Here is a 16,975-nt window from a genome sequence, read left to right as displayed (position 1 = left end):
CTTAATTCCTTTGAAGATGCTAGTAGGTAGCACTTGTGAGAATGCTGGGTTAAAGAAAAATGTGTATTCTAATTTGGTGAAGGATTGCTATGTGATTTTATTTGATTGGACACATTAAAATTCTTAATTACTGCATAAAGGCAAGACAGGTTTTTTAGTATTTTGTTGACAAGCTTTCCTATTTGGAAGAATTTCAAGCATGAGCTAATGTGGTGATAAATTTTTGATGGGAGCTAAGAAAACTGACGTTTCTGAGAATATAAGCGCAGGGGAAAAAACCCATCCTATAATTTTAATGGACATATCTGTGTTTAATTCTCTGAGGACATGTATTTGAGAAAGAATACTTTGCTTTTCCCACTTAAGGTGAGTTTCAAAATTGATGGGGCAATCTCAAAGTAATTGGAGAGTTTTTTCAAAATATAAAGTTCTTCTTCCCTTAAAATTCTTCTAAGACGTCTGTAAGAGACATCTGGACACACCTGTTTTTTAAAAGGTTTTCCAGATGATCCAAAATCTCACTTAGTTGGGGAATACGGGTTCAGTATTTGCTAAGTATTGGCATAGAATGCATATGGAATTTAGATGTAATTTTAAAACATTGAAAATTAGAATTTTATTCATTAGGTATTATGTAACTGCTGTTTAGAGCAAATATTAGAGCTTTAGTGCTTTCTAAAATTTTTCTTGTTTCATTCCTGTCCTAATTTAGAGCTTTATCATTGTGTGTGTGTGCGTGTGTGTATGTGTGTGTATATGTGTGTGTGTGCGTGTGTGTGTGTGTGTGTTTTCTTTGTAAGTAAAGGCAAGAAAGGGGGATAATATTTAGGAACCAAAATAAAAAAGAGTTGACAATTGGCCATCTACTAACAAAGAAGAGAACATAGCAACTCTGTAGGTATATATCCTACTTTAAGCAAGAAATTCTGTTCTCAGGTACTAATTAACAAAGTCAAGGCAAAAATAGTGTATATATGCAAAACAATAAACCAATGAAAAATTCCTCTGGTTCCCCAAAGTAGAGAATCCACAAAGTGGCAAAGTGGCATTGTTCCTGGTGTGCTTTGTGTGTTTTTTGAGTTATGATGTAATCTCACTAAGCCTGTGGAGCTGGCAATTTAAAGTTGTTTCTCTCTCTCTCTCTCTCTCTCTCTCTCTCTCTCTCTCTCTCTCTCTCTCCTTTTCCACGCAGAGGGGAGCTTAATTGTATGACTCATGGGTTTTTTTCAGTAGAATTAAAAATTTGTTTTGCTTATTATTATAAAAACAACCTCAACTTTATAATCAGGTGTATGATTTTTCTACTTTCGGCCTCACCTCTCAGGAAGAATATCTGCAAGTAGAATGAACAAAATGTATATTTTGGCCGCATTCATGCAAGGAGATTTTTCTCTGGATAAGCATTCTCTCTACCAACAAATAGAAGTGTAGTTAACTGCCTAAAACACATCTCAGTTTTTGAATACCAGATGAGTACCCCGCCCCCCCCCAAAAAAAAGCCAACTGTAAAGTACCATACTTCATAGGCGGAGATGATCAGCTGGAGAATGTTCCCAGAGTCTTTCTGAAGTAGCCCTACTGTAGCTCCAGGAATGAGTTTTGCATAATTCTGTAAACAAAAAGAAGAAGTCAATCTTTGCTCACTTTAATTGAGAAATGTCAAGTGTGGGGTTCCGCCTGCTGGCTGAGATCACCTCTATTTAACCAGCTGGGGCAACAGGCTCCTGAAAAATAAACAGACGTTGCTCCTGAGACTGGAGCCCTGCCTCCTGCTGCAGCCTTCACGCAAGGGGGAAATGGACTGGCCAGTGTCGCCGCTGGGAAATCTAGTGTCAGTAACTGCCTTCGTCTAGGGCTGTGATCTAGATCACGACAGGAGTCAAGTCTTAATAACACCTAGGTAACATCCTCCACTCATGGGGTGTCTTTGTCCAAAAAATTCTGAATGTACTATCAGGAACTATCTTCTCTTTTTTTGTAACGGTGCAGAAACCATGAGTTGGTATACACAGGCCCTTGACTGCCATCAGGTCACTTTGTTAGTCGTTCAGTCCAGGGGTGTTTGCCAATCGCTTGGTGGAGAAAAGGCGCAAATTATTGGCTGCTTATTGTCACCTCCTCCCTTCCCAGGGGTATTGAGTGCATCGGAGCCTCCCTCTACACCACTGCATCCCCACCTACATTGCTTCTCCTGAGATGTGGTTCCCACCTGAGTAGGACTCACCCATTTCTTCAACACTCCAGGTACTGAACATGGCCAGGGAATGAGGCATTGCAAAAAAGGGAATTTTCCAGACAGCTGATAACTACCCCTCTCTTAAATTTTATGTTTAAAACTATCTTCAGACAGAAAGTTGTCTGAAGTGTACTGCACAGGCCCCCGTTTTCTTAAATAAAGACTCCAAAGCATACTTTGATGTTCTTTTTCTTGAAGAGAGTCCTACTTATCAATAATACCTATAGCTCTATAATCATCAAAGGCTTCTAGAGTCCATGATAGATCACACCCATACCAGGTGGGCCCCAACTGCTATGCTTTTGCTTCTTTTATTTGTTTTTAAATAGTTTCCTTCTTCTTGTTAAGCTGTAAGATATCACTTGCCTACCAATTTACTCATTTGCTCTGGCATCAACAACATCTATTAGGTCGGCTTAATATGCTGTGAGACATCAAGAGACAATCACTCTTTTTGTCAGCTGTGGTCTTCTAAGTTGCTGTGTGCTGTGAAATCAGATGGCTGAATTTATTAAAATTGTACATAGAAAAGAGAAGTAAGCTTTGAGTGAAGGATTTAGGGCATCTCCTGTAGTTCAAACATAATATCCTATTCTTATTCCACACAAGATTGAAGTAGCTTAGGAAATACACAAAGCAAACTCACAACTAATCGTTATCACTCATCATCATTGTGATGGTAAGCAACTAAATTGGGACAAGGACGACCAAGGAGAGGAACAAATGAAGCCAGGGTGACATGGTCTATGAGGTCCCACCCACTTGCCAGCGGTGGGCACCTGGGTTAAGTCCAAGCTTTCTATGCCTCTTGTATTAAAAGGCGGGGGGTGGGGGGAGTGGGGGACGGGGGATGACTTTGTTTTTAATTTGTGGGTTTTGTTTCTCTTATTTCAGTGTTCATGGTTGTGTTTCAGTTTGCATTTGATGTAAATCTGAACCCTTGAAAGTGTCCGTTGTCCCTCTTTGCCTGGATGCTATGCTTTATTATTGAAGGGCCATGGGCAGTAATCCAGGTACGCTCTTCCCATCTCTCTGTGGCCACATCCCTGTCCGGTGAAGGTGGGCCCCACTCTGTTTCCCCGAGTCAGGTAGAACTTGTCAAATACAGGGAAGGCACCAGTTTATCAACTTGCCTTTTCAAATAAACACGTCAAAAGGGCCGTGAAGCGTGAGGCCTGTGGTTAACGGAGAATACCTAAGTAGGAACTTGAGTTTCACTCAAGTGAAGCTGGAATGTGTGTAAATTTGACTAGTCCCAGAAGAGAAGGCAGAGGGAATCTTTAGAGCTTGACAAGGAAAGGTTTAGATCCTTTTGAAAAAGAATTTCAAGGCTCTTAGCATTGCATAAAATTGCTTCCCTTGAAAAAATGTCCAGCTATTCCCGAGGCTGAGGACTAAAGGGTATTTTCCATAAGCAGTAATTCAAGTGGCCTTCAGTTTTGGGGTTAATTCTTGGTTAACAAAGCCAAATCCGTGTACTTCCTAAAGCATAATTATGTTCCTACATGTGGTATATCATCTGGCACTTGGCTATTAGGACAAGTGGTTTAGCATGAATCGTATTTGCTGATTGCCACTGGAGCCAGGGTAGAAAGGAGTTGGCCACCAACAGTGGTACCCAATGACAACACTGACAATGGTGTGGAGGGAAACTATTAATTAATTCCTGGATGCTGATTTTCCCCCCCAAAGCATTGCAAATAACTAACTAGAAGCATGGACAATTTGGCGTCCTGATCTAACACTGTAAAAAAATTATACTTTAAATCTTGTAGTGTTATGATTACTATAAATATCATGTGTCAAATGCCTTTCTTTCATTAAATCCCTAAAGTGCTATTATAAATTGTCCTGATTAAACATGTTTAATGTTAGAAAAAGGATGCTTTTGCATGCCTGGATGTGATAAATTATAGCACTGTAACTATAAAAGATGACTGTTGGATATTAAAAATGGTGAGCTCTGAAAACACGATGTTACATGAGCTGATGAGAAATGCAAACTCCTATGCTTGGGCTTGAATTCCCTGTTATCTGTCCCTGGATTATCCTAATTATGGACTTTCTCCCCTCCTTCCTACCATGCCACCCAGGAGTTCCTGAGGTTTCTTTTCTCATCCATGTTTGCAAGGTTGTCTTCTGCTGATTGCTTTAGTTTTCTTAACTTTTTTCATCAAGCTCTATTTATTTGTTCACTCTGCCCCATCTCAAAACAAAAACAAACAAACAAACACACACACACACACACACACCAAAAAAAACACACAACTTATTATTATTATTTTTTTTGGTCCAAAAGTCTCCTGTCAAGGATAGAGGGTGAGAAATAGACAGGGGGTCATTTAGTGGACAGGCATGAAAGGATACAGAAGAAAGCGACTGAATTCACACCTGCAGACTCTCAGAGGCTGCAAGTTCAGTGCCAGAACCAGCTGTCAGGTGTGTGCGCCTGCTTGGCTGAGGGCAGAGAGCCATGCTGACACACCTGCTGCCCCTGCTAGCCGTGGACAGGCTGTTGCTTGGATTTCTCTTTAAAAAGACTCAGACTGAGGACCTTGGCAAACCCTGGCTACTTTTGGTGCTATTTTGGTGCTCTTGCCCCTAGAAGGCATAGCTCCTGACAGTGACCTTCCTTCCTGCTTCGCTGGCACTTCCTAATGGGTTAACTCTCGTCTTCAGGTTTCAGAGCCTGGCTGTGTTCAGGAACTGGTCCCTCATGAGCTGCAGTTAGTAACTTAGAGGACCTTACACAGGATGCAGAGGTCCTCACAAGCCTCCTGATATCCCCAAGCACCTCCTGCCTTTGGACACATCTTCCGAAACCCAAGCTCCTAGAGGGTGTGTTGTCATGGGGACTCACGCACAGCTTGGGGAAGTAGTGGGAATACCGGGCAAAGGACCTCATTGCTCTTTATCTCCTCGGTTCTACATAGCTCGCTGTTCTGGTGCAATGAGCCCACGCTGCAGACAGGACTAAAGGTGCCCATGACGATCCTCTTACCACCATCTGGGAAAGATCGCTGGAGCTAACACTCGAAATTAGCAGTGTCATCTCTTTCATCCTTCAAAGAAACTCTACTATTTCGATTTCATTCTTATCCTTGTTTTACTGCCATAATACTGAGGCCCAGGGACTTTAGTGAACTTGCCCGTGGTCATCCAGCCAGGAAGTAGCAGAGCTGGACCCACCTGCCATGCCCTAGAACCAGGTCTCTTAACCAGGACACTGATGGTACATGCCCAACATGGGCAACGGCTGTTGTGGTCTGGAGATGTCCTAGATGAGTCTGAGAGAGGTTCATGAGGAAGCCTATGTTAACTGATGTATTCATTTCCGAGGGCTGCTGTAACTAAGTACCATAAACTGGGTGGCCTGAAACCACAGAAATTACTGTCTCACAGTTCTGTGGCCAGAAGACAAAGAGTAAGGTGTCGGCAGGGCCCTGTTCCCTCTGAAGCCTGAAGGGGAGAGTCTGCCCCTTCTTGTCCTCACTTCTGGTGGTCGCTGGCAATCCTTGGCTTGACTGTGCATCTGCCTTCACAGCCGCATGGTGTTCTCCCTCCTGTGTCTCTGTCTCCGTGTCTCTTCTAAGTACTCTCCAGTCGTGCTGGACTAAAGGTCCACCATACTCAATACGACCTCATCTTAACTAATTACATCCAAAAGGCTCTATTTCCACATAAGGTCACAGTCTGAGGAACTAGGCATTAGGACTTTCACATAGCTTTAGGGGGAACACAGTTCAACCCCTGACATTCTACGCCGGTTCTTTTGACTTTTTTAACCTTTAAACCCGTTGCTTGAGCTGAGAAGTGAGAACCCTGCCCAGTCACAGAGCTAATAAGTGGTACGAACGGATCTCCACTGCAAAGCCAGTGCTCACCCTGCTCCGCCAGGCCCTGCCAGGAACTGGTGCAAATGCCAACAGCCATCGAGGGTGAGTTTCCTTAGAAAGACACAGTAACGATGCCTTGTATTTACATGCAGGAGCTTAGAGATTATAGAACACTTGTGTACCCAAAGCAAAAAGGAAGAAGGAAAAAGGGTTGTGGCTGTCATCACTTTCAAACGGAAAGGCTACCTCTTGAAAGAAATGTAGGAATTAGTGAAACCATAGAGGTCAAATTTTTTTTTTTCCTTGGGGCCTATATTGTGCTATTTATCTGGTCAAAGGAAAATAGCTCTTTGCTGGTGACACCTTGCTTTTGTCAAGCAGTGTGCTTGTTCCAGAGCTAGGGGCAGGCTGCAGGTGCTGGCATAAACCCTTCTTCTGAAGGCAGTCGGAAGGCTTTCTTCCCGTGAGGTCTTTCATCCCTATGAGGTTCCATTCGGCTGGTTCTCACGTTCATTACCGGTAAATGCAGGGCTCCCAGTATTATGCAAAAGTTTACCCCCAGGTTGGACTGTGTTACTAGGACACCCAGGATTCCTGAAAGAATGTGTAATTGTTTCTGGCACGAGGGAGTGTGAATGTCTGTCTCCGGGTTGCCTGATATTTGCTTTGCCTTCAGGCTTTCAATTGTCAGCATTCCACAGGCAGGCAGGCAGGATGGGAGGGTGCTAATTAGATCAGGTGCTTGATGTTGAAGTCTGCACCAGCAATGACGAGTAGTCGGCTTCGGAACTTTGGAGCACTACCTGTCTTTCTCCCAGTCTGCCCCGGAGTGTAATTATCTTGTCAGCCGAGGAGCTGTAGCACACAGCTGAACGAGTGATCGGCAGTAGTACTGGAGTGATAAGACAAGACAAATGGACCCGCCGTGCGTGACTGTTGTGAGACAAACAAGTGCAGAGAGGCGATGGAGAATGGTGACTTCAGAGAACAAAGAGGCTACACGGAGTCCTTGTTACTGAGGATCCCACAGATCATCTCTTAATAAGATTAACCTGCCTTTGGAGAGGACCTGCAGACCTTGTTGTGGAATGCAAATCCCAAGGCTTTAGAAAGTGCTTTTTAAAATGGGAAACCACATTGGGGTCATTAGCATGCTCCTTTGCTTTGCAGACTCAATGGCAGGTAATAAAACTTTAAAGGATGACTGCTGGGAGCACAATGAAGAGGAGCAGAAAAGAGAAAGCAGGTGTATGTACAAGGACTGCTAAAGAGGGAGTGGCCCCACGCTACTTGCTACTTGAAGTGTGCTGGGTCGACCAGCAGCAGCAGCAGCAGCAGCAGCAGCAGCAGCAGCAGCAGCAGCATCATGTGGGGGCTTGTGAGAAATGCAGAATCTCAGGTCTTGGTCCAGACCTTCTGAATCAGTCTGCATTTTACCAAGCTCCACAGGTGACTGGATATACCAGGGGAGATTTTGAAAAACACTGGTGCCTGGGGTCTCAGACCCAGAGATGCTTATTTAATTGAATCAGGGGGATGCCTGGGCATTGAGTTTTTTAGAAAGCTCCCCAAGCGATTCTAAAGAGCACCAAAAGTAAAAACGTTGCTGTGGCAATTTGGAAAATAAAGGTGTCATGTTCTGAAACTTGTATACCCTTAATTCAGAAGGGATCCTCAGTTTTAATATAGTTCAACATTTTGTTGACACCTAAGAGGTCAATTCTCCATTCAATGACAAAAGTAGTGTTTTTGGATGCCCGTTGCCCACAGAAGGGCACCATGCTTACTAGCCTTGGCCTTTAAGACAGAGGGCCTGGTTTTACCCTCTCTCTCCCACTTCCTCTCCTACTATACAGCTCACATCAACCCAACTAGCCTGAACACTGAGTCTAGGGCAGCCGTGGGCAAACTACGGCCCGCGGGCCGATCCGGCTGTTCTGTCCGGTTCTCTTGCTCTCCCCTCTGCTCCTTTACTTTGAATTTATATTAGTTCACACAAACACTCCATCCATGCTTTTGTTCCGGCCCTCCGGTCCAGTTTAAGAACCCATTGTGGCCCTCGAGTCAAAAAGTTTGCCCACCCCTGAGGGCCTTTGTACAAGCCTTCTCTTCTTGAAAACTCTTCACTTCAGGTTGCTGCTTCATAATTATAACAGTGAAAAGTTTGCTTTCTCTGACTCTATCTTAATTCTAACCTGCATTTCTTCCAGAGCTGTTAGGCTAATAGCTCCTGCTGTAGATATACTAATTAACTAGAGGAATTCTGCTTGAGGCTTAAGTTTTCACAAGAACAGCCTCTTGCCAAAAGGTGCCTTTCCCGAAGAATTAGGGGAAAATATACAAAATAATGACTATTTATCAAAGATTTACAGATGCCTCCAGACCTGACTCAAATCAGTGGGGGGTCAACTGACTGGGAACAAAGAAATTTAGAGAGTTTGCACTCTTCCTTGGATCTGTTGGTGCCTAGATGTTACACACCTTTTGTCCCTGGCCTCTTCCCTTCCCTTGACATAAAAGAAGCCTGAATTCTGGGCCCTCTTAAGATGGATTTGTGGAAATTGTAAGGCACCCCCATCTTTTTGAGTTGGGCCTTCTCAATCAATAAAATTTTTCTTACTTCAAACTCTGACGTGTTGAATATTGGCCTGTGAAGTGTCAGGCACACAAACCTTGAAGTGATAACATAAATACTTCCTGTAAGAAGTCTTCCCTGAAGATCCTATTGAAGTAAGATCCTAGACTCTCTCCTTTCATTATTCTCCATCCCTACACACTATTCTTTCCCAGTTTTTAATTAATTTTTCCAAAATTTTTAGTGTGAATGTGCCTCAAATACTGCATGGGATATACTTATTCAAAACATTTGTTTGTTGCTTATTTGAAATTCAAATTTAACTGGGCACCCTGCATTTTTATGGCAATCCTATAGAAAAAAAGTATGCCAATCTTGAATTAATGAATGAAGTGTGCCCAAACTGTTCAAACTCAACCATATTTTCTGTTTCCAAAATTATCTGTTTCCTTTTTTAACATTCAGTATATAGGGGCCACAAAATATTGAACTATTAATTAATTAATACTAGCCCCTTTGTAGCAGATTTTGGGTTCTTTCAGATAATCATATTATAGGCAATTAGACTGACATGACCAAAGCAAGGATGATGGGCCAGGTATAGCAATTCACCAGGGCAGAAAGCCCCAGAGGCCTAGCAAGGGGTAAAACTGGGAAAACAAGAACCTCACACCCAGGGTAACCTTTCCTCACCTAGCATATCATAGTTTGGACCCCTAATCTTTCATATCACTAGTCATGTGGTTTAGACCCCCTGACCTTTTCCTTCCTCAATATAACATCTAGGTCTCAGTTGTATTTCAGCTCCAGGACCAGAAAAACAGCAAAACCAGACAAATAATACCATAACTGCCTCAGGACCAGGTACATTAACTGATGACCCCCTGCCCTGGTAACAGCTAATCAGTGGAGGCCAGGACCCTGAAAAAGCATACCTGGAAAGCTGATGAATATTCTTTTAAGACCCTCCCCTGTGACCTCCCCTAAGATTTCTACCTGCAAGGGAGAGATAAGCTCAGGATGAAGGACTCAGTTCTCACTCCCCCACTCCCCCACCCCGGGGGAACAGGCCTGTACCATTCCTTCCCCCCTTCTTCCTTCTAAGGGACCCCACAAGACCAGCAACCAGGGGAGCAATGGGCAGCTAAATGGGCAGGTTTAGGTTAACCCCCTAAACCTGTCTCCAAGGTCCCCCTCTCTCTGACTTCTCAGTGAGCAAAAGCTGCCCAGCCTAGGCTGTCCTGTTACTTCTATGCCTCTCCTTGTTTCACTGTCTTAAGTATATTTTTGCTGCCACCAATAAATTCTTACTTACTTTGCTACACTTCGTCTCTACATTAAAATATTTCTTCCAAGAAGACAAGAACCGAGTTCCTGTCTCACCAGTAACAATTAGGCGCAGAATTGAAATATATAATACTCCCAAACTCTTATGGAAAATATATAATACTCCCAAACTCTTCTTATCACTTTAACTTGTCCCTGGTGCCTTGATGCCATATGTAACAGTTCAGTGGGTTCTGCCACATGGAGAATGCTTGCTTGCAGTTAGACTCCTGCATAGCAACTGGAGTGAGCTTCCAGCCGGAGTGAGCTTCCTTTAAGCAGAGGTGTCATTTGGACCAGCCAGAGAGGCCTATTGCAACCTCAGGCAAGGCTTCAGGGGGTCTACCGGTAACTGCGTTAAACAGGAGTGCCTGTATCCTGTGGTCCCTGAGGTGGCAAAAAGAAGGTAATCACACAGCTTTGAGCACTTCGCAGTATGGAGAGGAGTCTTTGGAGAAACTGAGTTTGTTCACAAATGTTGGAGTCCTCACCAATGGGGAACTTTCAGGCATACGAAAACATATACTAGAAATAATTTGTTGGTCCTATTAAAGTTATCACATGTAAAAAAGTAACTAAGCATCATGGGAATATGTAAAAACGTCACCTAGTAAGTAAAAATGTAGTAACTGTGATGTTCTGGAGCTGCTGGTGGGAGGAGGGCAAGTTTGCTTTTATTTTAAAGCAGGCGCCCTGTGAGGATAGCAAACACAGGTTGCGAATTTGGTACAATCACCTCGATTTCACTTGATGTTATTCTTGTCAATAAAAGTGAGTGTTTGACATATAACTAAGTGCAATTTTTATGCCTTTATAAAACTGTAAATATATAAACTCATTAAAAAATGTGAACATACTTAATAGGTACAGTATGATGCCAATTATGTTAAAATATGTAAATGTATTCAAAGAAAAAAGAGAGGACTTATTCTAAAATGTCAAGAATGGTTAGTTATGTCTGCATGGTGAGTTTTGAGTGATTTTTATTTTCTTCTTTGTGCTTTTCTGTATCCCCACTTTTTCCCCTTTCAAATAATATGTTAATTTTACCATCTGAAGAAGCAATTTAAAGTGTGTGGTGGATTTTTTTTTTGGGGGGGGGGGGTTCACACTCCCTCATTGTCTGTAGGAGAGTAACTGATACAACCTTTGGAGAGCCCCTTGGACACACCCAGGCGAGCTGAGGATGCCACTCCCCTGTGACCTGGGACTTCACTTCTAGCAATGGCTCCTCAGTGGAGAAAATGTATGCAAGGATGTGCATGCTGCAACATTTGTAATGCTGCACAGGTAGAAGAGATCCGATGCCCTCAGTTGCAGAATGAACACATTGCAGTAAATACACTTAATGGAATATGCATGGCCGTGGAATAGAGTAACCGAAAGCTATGTGGGTCTCCATGGCTAAGCCTCAAAAACATAACAGTGAGTACAACAAAGTGAATGCAATTAATGCCACAGAACTGTATATTTAAACATGATTAAAATGGTAAATTTTGTTACGTATATTTTACCATAATTAAAGAAAACCCTGAAACATAACATTGAGTCAAAAAACATTTGCAGAAATTAAACTCATAAGCCAAAACTATGCAATTATTTATGGATGTACATATAGTTTTAATAGTACAAAATACTAAACACTTGAGTTCAGGATACTGAACTTATTTCTATGGGAGGAAAGAGGGGGTGGGGTCAGACAGAACTGGGCAGTTATACAGCAGGCAACTGCATCTGAAATGTTTTATTTCTTTAAAAAATCTGAAGCAAATATGGAGGCAAAATGTTGAGATTTAAGAAATCTGCATAGTAGGCATATGGATGTTCATTACATTATTCTATTTTTCTGTGTGCTTAAACTGTACCATAACAAACCTACATCCTTTGTCAGGCCTTCCTTCCTTCCAACCCCCCTTAGGTTGAAACAATAGATAGTGATTACCATATACAATAGCTGTTGTAGATGGTTGACCATTGAAATCATGTTCCCGAGCCTGCTCATACCACTCAGAGCTTAAATAACCCATAAGGCGGAATCCAAATGTCTCTCTTTTTTCAAGTCCACACATTTAAAACTTGCTAAATTAGCAGCAACATCAAAGGACCCTAGTGTTTACTGGCCTTGAAGGATTCTGCCATTTATAAGAATCTCACCTATCAGTTCATCTGTCAGGCAGCTCTGCTCTACCCTTAGGCTCTGGGCTTTCACTGCTCCTTGACTTTCAAAGTCAGTTACTATAGAAGGCTGGCAGTCTAGTGGCTATAAATTAGCAAGTTCTTTCACGACATCAATCCACGTTCAATTGCACTTTAACTCAGTGGTTGAAGCTGTGGACTCAAACTGTCTAGGTTCAAATCCTGGTTCTCCTATGCAACCTGCTTTGTTATTTTGGGTTCTTTTATCATAAAATGGAGATTAGATTATAAAATGAGTTGAAATACTTAACCCCAGGCTGCTACCTAATGAGCCCTCAGCAAACCTTCCCTATTATTCTCATAATCATAGTTGCATTTCATCTCTGGCCCTCCGCTATAGAATGATAGCATCAAAGGTAGCTTATGATTGCCAGTTAACTTGCAGCCCCTTCTAACAAATAGAAAAGAGTAAAAATGTTGACAGATATGAAAGCTCTGGCTCCTCAGCAAACTCTTTGCCTTGGGGTCTCTTTCCAGAATGCAACTTCTGAAATGCCCTTATCCTATTCTTTAGACAGATGATTGATCTACAAATCTGCTCATGCTCTATGACACTTATTAAGGGAGGCACTGTGACTTATTCTTCTTTATAGTCAAACACCCTGGTTCTTTGGAGGAGCTCATGAAATGTTTGACGAATGGATGAATAAATGAATGAATGCAATCAATAAAGTCTTAGTTTCAATCATATGCTAGACATTCTGGGTGTTGTGTAAATCTTGAAATATTTAGGGCTTGTATTGATGCAATCCCATATAATAGTGCTACTTGGGTTGGCTTAATAGGCATCTCATGAAGACCCTACTTTAAATTGGTATCTTTTTTGTTTTGTTTATCATCTGGATTGCAAGTCTTTGAGTTCTTTAGACAAAAAGTACTATGTGGACTCTTAGAGATAGCAACTGATGACTTTCATGATTGCGGTGTATTAATTAGACTAGAAAATATTTCTAACAACTTTGCCTTGATAATCTGAGGATGAGTTTTATTTCTGAATCCTTCCTCTCCAAGAGAGTTTTTCTTAATGAGGAAAGTGTAGGCAGCTGGCTATCCTCAGTCTTTGTTCCCAGAACCTCAATTAGAGAGGGAAATCAGAATCCTTTTCATTACACCTGGATTTTAAAAAAATTAACTTCATGGATATTTCTCATAAACCACAAATTTTCTCTATATTCTTAGATGATTTTATTTTTTCTAAAAGCATATAAATTTGGAATCCCCAATTATAGGATGGGATTGATAGGATAAAGAACAACTTTCTACATCACGCTCTAAAATTAGCTATCTTACAGCTAACTATATTTTATCTGGGCAAAGATCATTGGAATCCTTCGTGAGTCCCACCCTCCAGGCTGAGCCACTATTAAAGCTAGGGGTTGTGTGTGTGTGTGTGTGTGTGTGTGTGTGTGTGTGTGTTTTATAAAAACTGAGGCCAGAGATAAAGGGATTTTCATCCCATCAAAATTGTTTTGATCTTTCCCAACAGTGAATATTATAAAACAAAACAGCTAACAAGTGGCAAAGGGATCCAATTTTTGTTTTATCTTCTTTCCTAATTTCTCTTTCTCTTTTCAACTCTCTTGCTACAGTGAAAAGCTCAAAAGATAAACAAAAAGAAGAAAGAAGGGGTGAAATAAAAACTGGGTTATTGATTCCTGGAAAACTGAGACTCATATATGGTCGATACATTTCACAAGCTACAAGAGAACATCAGGCTCAGAGCATATTGTGGCTACTCTTCATGCTTTTTTTTTTTTTAGATATGATGACCATCAAGAGGGCAATTGCTCAGGGGTTTCCTTTCATGGCCTAGTAAGGAGGCTCTGGAGCTTTTCCAACAATTTGGTACTAAGACTGATGGCAAAGTACTTCTTTCCTCTCTGGTGCCTCTGGGTCAAAGTGGAAGAGGAGGGCGATGGGGTAGCCCGGGCTGCAGGGATGGCAGTAACAAAGGTCAGGCACCCCTGCCTGCTCTTGTACGTGGGCTCCCTCAACCGTGACAGGTATTTGTCACCCAAAACTCCAAGTCCTTATTTAGAAACTTTGACTCCTTTTGAGAAAAGATAAGGTGCTTGCATTGCAATTTTTAAAGAATTCACTTAACAAATACTGAGAATCTACTGTATACGGAGAATTGGCCTAAACAGATAGAAGAGCAAGACTCTGCTTTCTCCTTAAAGAGCTAATAATCGAGGGCTTTTTTCCTCCAGAGAGAAGGGTCCTGTGATGGTATAAAAACCTGCTTGGGTCCCCTGTCCCCATGCTTTAGACACATCACTCTGTCCTGATAACCATAGGTATGTCAATTAGTGGTCATAGGTGTTACTGACTAAACTGGATGTGTCTATTGCCAATATATCTTGTTTACTTCCCAAGTGCTATGTTTCAATATTGCATCATAAATACCAGGTCATATAATAATTATCGTTATTAACTTCACAAAACTCACATTTTCCAGGTAGATGTAGACATTTTGCAAGATATAGGCCAGTGGTTGGCAAACTCATTAGTCAACAGAGCCAAATATCAACAGTACAACGATTGAAATTTCTTTTGAGAGCCAAATTTTTTAAACTTAAACTTCTTCTAATGCCACTTCTTCAAAATAGACTCTCCCAGGCCGTGGTATTTTGTGGAAGAGCCACACTCAAGGGGCCAAAGAGCCGCATGTGGCTCACGAGCCGCAGTTTGCCGACCACGGATATAGGCTATTTTAAAATCTTGCAAATAATGCCAGGTGATTAATAATATGATTTTACAATGTAGTACAGAATACTGATTTAATTGCTTTTTAACTCAGTATCTCACTAGAAAGGAAAGACTAGTAAAATTAGATAGTTGGGGTTTAGTAGCCTGATACTATCTTAATGTAAATTAAAAGTAAACGTTTGAAAACAACAGAGGAGGTTAAAACATTTTTTTTTAAGCTTGGATAATTAAATCCTGCATCAAAATGGTATTTAGCACTAGAATATAATATACTACCTACTGCTCAGTCTATTATCTATCATTATCTTTTGAACCCTGTAATTGGACAAACAGGAAACTATTCATAATAATCAGTTTGTTCAAAATCATCTGTTTGCCGGAGTCTGGGGGTGCACATCGCAGTCATATTGAACTGAGGTGAAACTGCTTACTCCATCCTTTCCATTGTTTGCTCATCGCTGTTACCACAAAGTGCAGCAACACTGCACACCTGGGCAGTCCAAAGCATCTTAACAAAATTACTGAAAAAATAGTCCTTTTCCCCTGCATCGTACGAATGGGCAACATAAATCTTATTTGCTGCAAGACAGGGTGTCATTGAACCTGGCCCATCCCCTGCCAGGGATGCATGCACATAATTATGCTTAACACAGCACTGGGGCAAGCAATCTGCCCTCTGGAATTTCCATTAGATTCAACCACTTAGTGGCTTTATTAATCCTAGCACTGGTTTTATTTTTCAGTTATTCTTTGGTAGTTATGTTTCTTCTATTACAGCTATCCAAACATCAGTTTGCACAGGGTTTCCTGTACACATTTAAATCTAAGAGATTTAAATAGAAAAGCAACACAGGTCATTATTGGTCTATTTTCAGTTTTCATTATCAATAAAACAAGACATCAGCATTTTCATGCTGTGTGAAGCCTTCAGAGAAGTGCAATGATGCTGTCATTATCTTCAGACCAGATTGCCGCCTGGCCCACTGATGCAAATGGAATGGCGAGTCCAATAAAATAAAAATAAAATCACGAAAGGACTGGAGTCACAGAGTGGGCTGCTGACCTGGTCCCCTGCATGGCTCCCTGAAAATGTCCCTTTGAATTTAGCAGAACCTGGATGGTAAAGACCACAGATCCTGACAGAACATAAATTCGTCTCATAATGAGATTAGTAGGCAGTCAAAATAAATGCCCTGCTGTTACATTAGAGGCAGGCTCTAATCTGGTGTTTTCCATGGAAATGATCATTTTCTTTGCAACGGGAGAATGGAGGATGCAACTAGCTTAAACCCGATAGGTTCTGTTTTGCCATATAATTATTTTTCACCTTCCTCTGTCTTTTTAATAGCAGTTTTGAGGAGCTGTATAAATGAATTGTGAGTCTTAAAAACTATTACCAACATGAGTTATGGGTGTTTATGTTCATGATCATCAGTCGTGTTTCCCTGACTCTCCTTTTAAGAAAAGTTCTTTTTTTGCAACCCCTCCTCTCACTTCTAAACAGGAGCCCTGCTGTGGAGGAGGTGTTGAGACCCCCAGGGTCCTCTCATGCTAGCCTTAAGGATCAAAGGTAGAATAGACTCACTATTGTATTTGTGTATTGCAGCTCTACTACTTAAAACCATTGGCAACAAGTATCACATGCTAAAGAGCCCTAAGAAAATGCCCAGATCATGTGAACCCACGTGGTCTCTGAGTAGAACAAAGGCCTTGGGTATGCAGCTTGATTGCAAGGGACTTCCCTGGTTTTCAGCAGAAGGCAATCTCACCTGGAGTACAATACCCTCCTCTCATTCAAAATGCAAGATAGAATCTCCTCCTGAATCCCTTCTACAGAACCTGATGCAAGTTCATGGGCTGTGCGGTCCTTAGCACTGAGTGGCATTTAATCAAAGCCTCTGTGAAATAATCTCAGAGTTTTCTGAGCCCTTTTAAGTCACCAAGCTTGTTAAGAGGTCCTTTCAAACAGAATGGGAGATCAGACTCTGAATTTAGGTGTGTTTGAAGCTTCCGCATAGAAGTCAGAAACAATTTAATTGTACACCTATTTCCTCTACATTTTCCAGCGCCCAGGCTGCAGACTACTTACTTCTCTGT

The 16,975-nt window shown here is 41.6% G+C and overlaps 1 protein-coding gene across 2 annotated transcripts in view; it reads right to left on the bottom strand.

The window, feature by feature from the left end:
• Positions 1 to 16,975, bottom strand: part of ITGB6 (integrin subunit beta 6) — a 132,151-nt gene that overhangs the window by 36,000 nt on the left and 79,176 nt on the right. For both annotated transcript variants that reach the window (XM_080669081.1, XM_080669082.1), the window contains one exon: positions 1,520 to 1,609. In XM_080669081.1, coding sequence (XP_080525207.1) covers positions 1,520 to 1,609 — 90 coding nt within the window. The remainder of the gene's footprint in view (positions 1 to 1,519; positions 1,610 to 16,975) is intronic.

Source organism: Plecotus auritus (assembly GCF_963455305.1).
Source record: "Plecotus auritus genome assembly, chromosome: 5".
NCBI lineage: Eukaryota > Metazoa > Chordata > Mammalia > Chiroptera > Vespertilionidae > Plecotus > Plecotus auritus.
This window is presented reverse-complemented; position numbering and strand designations above follow the sequence as displayed.